The sequence below is a fragment of the Felis catus genome, chromosome C1, assembly GCF_018350175.1.
Source record: "Felis catus isolate Fca126 chromosome C1, F.catus_Fca126_mat1.0, whole genome shotgun sequence".
NCBI classification, from domain to species: Eukaryota; Metazoa; Chordata; class Mammalia; order Carnivora; family Felidae; genus Felis; species Felis catus.
Window position 1 is genome coordinate 86488003 of NC_058375.1, and position 6304 is coordinate 86494306.

Sequence of the window (6304 nt, forward strand, 5' to 3'; positions counted from 1 at the left end):
TCAAAGTGAAAGAGAGTGGGCGTGTTGGGAGCATGAGGTGTGGGGGCCTCTGAATCCTCCCGAGTAGAAAGGGAGAGAAGGTCACCGGCCTCAGACTAGGCTGGCTGGGTCCTGCGGCTCTTCCCTTTTGGAAATTCTTGTGCTGCCCAAGCTTTTAAATCTGTCAGGCCCCAGCAGCTGACCACCTCCCCAGAGGTCTCAGAATCTGGGACACACGGCTTGAGTTTGCGCCCAGTTGAGTGAGGGGAAAGCCAGCCCTACTTCTCGCCCCGCGTTAGCCCATTCGTCACCGAGCCCCGGGAAAACCACTTTCTGCCCCTCAGACCACAAGTTTCGGGGCTGCAGTGGGACGGGGGTAGGGAGAAGCAGAGGAACCTCCGGGACCATTCTCCCTTCTAGGCTGCTGCATATCTCCCCCGCGTCTGTGGCAGCCCGTTGCCAGCCTCTCGTCCCCGGTGGGCGGCCGGGACTCGCGGGGTGTCGGCTCCTCCTTTCCCTGTCTGCACAGAAGCGGCCCCGGGGCGCCCCGCCACGATCTCGGGACTCCGATCCAATCGAGAGCTTGCGGGGGTAGGGAAACAGCGAGGTGCGCTGCGAGACGCCGGGCCGTCCTCTGCCCCCTGAGACTTTTCGGGAGAAAAGTTTCCAAAGGCTCCCCACGTCCTCTCTTTTGTAAGACTCGGGAGAACGGTGTCTGGGAGCGGTGGACAGCCGGGAGAGGGCTGTGATTTATGCATCAGAGTCCAGGGGGCACCAGCCTCCGTCCCTTCTCTGTTTTCTTTTCCTTTTTTTTTTTTTTTTTTTTAATTCGGTTGCCTGGGGGGGGGGGGGGAGGAGGGTGTGTGCACGTGTGTGTGTGTGTGTGTGTGTGTGCGCGCGCACTTGCGCTTGCTTCTGCCCCAGATCTTTCCTGGACAGTGAGTCTCCGAAGCCGAGATCCGGAGGCCCGCAGCCGCAGGCGGAGGGCGTGGGGGTTGAGATATTAACCCCTCCCCGCCTCTTCCTAGGGAAGCCACACGGCCTCAGCGGGGCGCTCGGTGACTTCAGCTAGCGGGCCGGCGCGGGCCGCGGAGAGCAGGGCTGGCCATTGGAGTGTGCGGCTGCGGAGGGAGGGGACCCCGACTCGAGTAAGTTTCAAGAGCGTCGCAGTCAGTCGGGGGCGGCAGCAAGATGCCGAGCGCGCAGTGGAGACCCAGAGCTCTACCAACGCAGCTTCGTCCTGCCTGAGCGAGGTAGGGGACTGAGCGCGGTGCCAGCGTGGGCCGGGGGTGCGGGGGACCCCCGCTGCAGGAAGTGTTCAGTGTTAGAAACGAATTTTTAAGCCGGAACGAAGCAAAACGGAAACTTTTAAAACATCCATCTCTGGGCGCTAGAAACATTCATCCCTGGGCTACTAAGCCCAGTCCATCGGATTGTTCTTGGGGCACTTGTGATTTAATGAAGTTTGGAAAAGGGTTCAGTCCGGTTGTAAAACCGACTAGAGGTGGGGGAGAGTGGAAACTGCGGTTGGTCGCAGAGGGGTGGGGGAAGGGGCTTAGTTTTGGAAATCTTATAGACAAAGAATATGGGAGGTGGGGGTGGGGGTGGGGGTGGGGGTAAGGGCTTAAACTTGCACTGCCGGCGGGGAGGGTGTGGAATTAGATGGAAGAAATGCCGAGTTTCTGGGTACGAGCAGCGTCGGCTGTCCCAGGAACTGCTCTCTGTTACGCCCCTTCTATCACATTGCGGCGTTACTTTGAAACATTTCAACGAGGTACAAGTAGACTCCTGCGAACCGTGCCGTGTTTCATTCTCTCCACACTTTCTAGTTCTGTGAGACGAGGCAACATGTTGGGGGAGGGCAGTAAGTAAAACTACCGCCTCACGTTTAGCAATGAACCAGACGTCCGTTCAGGCTTCTGGACTGTAGATTTGCACTTGGAATTAGGAATGTAGTGGCATGTATTGTTATCGTTAGTAGGATAACTTATCTCGTGTGTGTGTGTTGGCCAAACCCACAGTAACTAAACATACTCCTTATGCAATCAATGAATGTGCGAAACTCCTGGGATTTATTGCAATCTCTTATGAATGATTTTCACTGAACCTTTAGATTTTCTTGCATTAGCTTACAAGAAAAAAAAAAAAAAGAAGAAGCAGCAGAAGAAGAAAGAAAAGGCAGTTGCTTCACAGAGGCGTTAAGCTTTCCTGTTTACCGCAAGGCCGGGGCGGGCTTGGCTGCCCACACCATGCGGCGCCCTCGGACCCAAAGCACACCTGTTCCTAGAGAGTTATTAATAGAGCCCAAAGAATGACTTACTCTGTCAAGTGATTTTCGTGCGAATCTAATGTCTTGCATGGCAATTAGGAGGTGGTTCTCTGTTCTTTTAGCTGGGTGGTGCTGTGCGTCTCCACCCTCATATTGGCGGTTGGGTCTCTTCCGAGGAGAGACCAAGAGCTGGTAGTGAACCCGCTGCTGAGAGGGCGAATGCTCCAGAACACCTCCAAGCTGGAAACCTGGAGGGGGATCGAGGTGGGGGCGTGAGGGAGCCGAAGGGCTGTTAAATGGGACTTGCTTCTCTAGTTTTCCCATTTCCGTTTGGATGTGACACAGGGAGAGTTTTCGTCTTGTCGAGTTGGGAGTTTTCAGTTTGGGTAAAAATTTTTTTCTCTCTTCCCTTACCCACCCTACTCCCCCCCCCCTTGTTTCTTTTTCTTTTCTTTTCTTTCTTTTTTTTTTTTTTGCAAGAAATAAGAATTTGATTTTCTTTTTCTGAAATCCTTCTTGCGCTTTCCCCAAGTTTACTTAAAACAAATCCATGACAAAACTGGAGCAGTGCCTTAGCTGGGATGAATTATGCCAGTGTGCTGTGGCTTTTTCCCTGACTCTCTCCTCTTTGTGACTTGTTTAAAGCTGCTGTTCCCGAGGCCCTCTCCAGCCAAGGAAAAGCTACACAAAAAGCCTGGATCTCCCGGACGGAACCACCCCCCCAACCGCGGCAAGTGAAGGCTCTCTCGGCGTCGCCCTCTAGCGTCCTTCAGGAGAAGCGCCACCCCCGGGTTCCTGGAGACCCTGCGCACCATGGGGTCCACCAGCGTCCCGCTGGTGAAGACCCACCGCAGTTCTGTGTCTGACTATGTCAACTACGACATTATCGTCCGGCATTACAACTACACGGGAAAACTGAATGTCAGCGCGGACGAGAACGGCATTAAACTGAGCTCCGTGGTGTTCATTCTCATCTGCTGCTTTATCATCCTAGAGAACATCTTTGTCTTGCTGACCATTTGGAAAACCAAGAAGTTCCACCGACCCATGTACTATTTTATCGGCAACCTGGCCCTCTCAGACCTGTTGGCGGGAGTGGCCTACACGGCCAACCTGCTCTTGTCTGGCGCCACCACCTACAAGCTCACCCCCGCCCAGTGGTTTCTGCGGGAAGGGAGTATGTTTGTGGCCTTGTCTGCCTCGGTGTTCAGCCTCCTAGCCATCGCCATCGAGCGCTATATCACAATGCTGAAGATGAAACTCCACAACGGGAGCAACAGCTTCCGCTCCTTCCTGCTGATCAGTGCCTGCTGGGTCATCTCCCTCATCCTGGGTGGCTTCCCCATCATGGGCTGGAACTGCATCAACATGCTGGCCAGCTGCTCCACTGTCCTGCCGCTCTACCACAAGCACTATATCCTCTTCTGCACCACCGTCTTCACCCTGCTCCTGCTCGCCATCGTCATCCTGTACTGCAGGATCTACTCCTTGGTCAGGACTCGGAGCCGCCGGCTGACCTTCCGCAAGAACATCTCCAAGGCCAGCCGCAGCTCTGAGAAGTCGCTGGCGCTCCTCAAGACCGTGATTATCGTCCTGAGCGTCTTCATCGCCTGCTGGGCGCCCCTCTTCATCCTGCTCCTGCTGGACGTGGGCTGCAAGGTGAAGACCTGCGACATCCTCTTCAGAGCGGAGTACTTCCTGGTGCTGGCCGTGCTCAACTCCGGCACCAACCCCATCATTTACACTCTGACCAACAAGGAGATGCGCCGGGCCTTCATCCGGATCCTGTCCTGCTGCAAGTGCCCCAGCGAAGACTCCGCCGGCAAATTCAAGCGACCCATCATCGCCGGCATGGAATTCAGCCGCAGTAAGTCGGACAACTCCTCCCACCCCCAGAAGGACGATGGGGACAACCCAGAGACCATTATGTCCTCTGGAAATGTCAACTCTTCTTCCTAAAACTGAAAGCTGCCCTACCCATGGGGAGAGTTCTTGCATGGTCACCCCACCACCCAGTGTTTGGAAAACAAAAACAAAAATAAAAAAGTCTCTGTGCCTCCACCGCTGCCAGGGAGGAGCTGCTGGGAGCCAGACGGAGGGGGCAGGGGGCAGAGTAAGAGCAGCCTGGTGGTGCCGGGGTGTTGGTGGGTTAGTTCCTGTGAACAATGCACTGGGAAGGGTGGAGATCAGGTCCTCGCCTGGGATCTATTTCCTACCCCCGCCCTGGAGCTTTGATTTTGCACTGAGCCAAAGGTCTAGCATTGTCAAGCTCCTGGAGGGTTCATCTGGCCGCTCCTCTAAGACTAAGGCCCCAGTGTGAGAGCATCTGTGGAGAGCTTGGAGGAGACGTTTCTCTCACCTTAGTTGCCAGCCCAAGTGACTGTGTGCACTTCTGCGTCTCTGGGTATGCCCTGCATATCCTACCCTCCCTTTCCCTTCACACCCCTCCTCAAAATTCTGTTACTTTATATTTGAACGACCTGGCGTTCTTCAGAGCCGGGGTTGTGGCACGGTCCATTTCCTGATCGTCTGCAGCGGGTAGGCCGTGTTCAGGAGGGAAACTGTGAGGAATGGAGATGGTTTGGAGATGTAAAGCAATTTTATTTGCTGAGGCCAAAGTTTCCACGAAAGCTGGATCAGTTTTTGGAATTTGGTTACAGTCACTTTGATTTCTTTTTTTTTTCTTTTAACAACTTTACAATGAAGTATGTTACAGCATCGTTATCCATTGTGTCTGAAAGTCTGCATAAGTCCAGTTTATCTAGATGCTATCAACCGGGATCCTTTGTGTCATAGGAGAATCAAACAAGTAAAACAAGGTGAAAACTGACTGGGGGTGACTTTGTAAACCAAGAGAGATTTTTTAATGAGTTTGTCTAACAAATACAACGTCTGTCTTTGGCACTTTTGTTGACGTTTATTTCAGAGTGTTGTGTGAATTATTTCAACCAACAGGATGGTTGTATTTTGTTGTGTTAAAAGTACTTTCCGTGATTTTTGAATGTATTTGTTTCAGCATTTTATTGGACTTTTCTAACCTGTGTTAACACCGTTGAACGTGTATTTCCTAAGAAAATACAACCCTCTTGTGCCATTAAAGCATTACTTTAACTGATAGGGAATACCAGAAGTTTTAAAATACAGCTGTTCATTAAATAGTTAATTAAAGATGTGTATAAATGTCACAAAAAATAAAAATATATTGCTGTCTCTTTAGTATGGTTTTCAGTGCAATTAAACCGAGAAATGTCTTTTTTAAAAAAAATAGTATTTAATAGGTTTCTGACTTTTGTGGATCATTTTGCACATAGCTTTATCAACTTTTAAACATTAATAAACTGATTTTTTTTAAGGATTCCTTTGTGAATAGCATTGTTTTTTTAAAGAAATAAGACATTGTGTTTGACTATGTGGATCTTTAGAATCAAAGTTAAGGGTAATTTTCTGTTACTCTTTAAAGGATTTCACCTTGATAAACTAGGGTGTGAAAAAAAATGTGGTTTGTTAAAAAACCACTCTATCTTTTTCAGGAAGAGAAACTTCAATAAGTTAACACTGAAGAGTAGTAAAAAATGCGATGAAAACCACCAACCTCTAAATACCACGCTGACAAGTAAATGCCATTATTGGAGTTTTAAATTGCATTCGAGCCAAACTAAGTGTTACACACTAATTCTTGTCCTAAAACACGGGCTTTTAAAGAAATAATATACAAGAATGTAGTTGTAAATCTAATTTAAAATTTTTTTTAATGTTTATTTATTTTTGAGACAGAGAGAGACAGAGCATGAATGGGGGAAGGGCAGAGAGAGAGGGAGACACAGGATCGGAAGCAGGATCCAGGCTCTGAGCCATCAGCCCAGAGCCCGACGCGGGGCTCGAACTCACGAACCATGAGATCGTGACCTGAGCCGAAGTCGGACGCTCAACCGACTGAGCCACCCAGGCGCCCCAGTAAATCTAATTTAAATTGTGAAATGCAATGGTCGCTTCAAGCCCATCAACAAAAGCTTTTACATTCTTGGCTTTCCACCAACATGCTGGGGAAATAGGGAT

At 50.4% G+C, this 6304-nt stretch overlaps 1 protein-coding gene across 3 annotated transcripts; it reads left to right on the plus strand.

Moving 5' to 3' along the window:
* The first annotated feature begins 936 nt into the window (after window positions 1-936).
* On the plus strand, window positions 937-5603 carry S1PR1 (sphingosine-1-phosphate receptor 1). 3 transcript variants are annotated; one of them, XM_003990374.6, is made up of 2 exons: window positions 937-1232; window positions 2894-5603. In XM_003990374.6, the coding sequence occupies exon 2, from the start codon at window positions 3062-3064 to the stop codon at window positions 4205-4207; it is 1146 nt and encodes a 381-aa protein (XP_003990423.1). In that variant the 5' UTR covers window positions 937-1232; window positions 2894-3061; the 3' UTR covers window positions 4208-5603. The 3 variants fall into 3 exon arrangements, with proteins under 3 accessions (XP_003990423.1, XP_006935012.1, XP_006935011.1); XM_006934950.5 differs by lacking the exon at window positions 937-1232 and adding an exon at window positions 1632-2634; XM_006934949.5 differs by lacking the exon at window positions 937-1232 and adding an exon at window positions 1632-2512.
* The last annotated feature ends 701 nt before the right edge of the window (window positions 5604-6304 follow it).

Bases quoted from the DNA above. Each gene is read 5' to 3' on its own strand.
- S1PR1 (XM_003990374.6), top strand. From the start codon at position 3,062: ATGGGGTCCACCAGCGTCCCGCTGGTGAAGACCCACCGCAGTTCTGTG.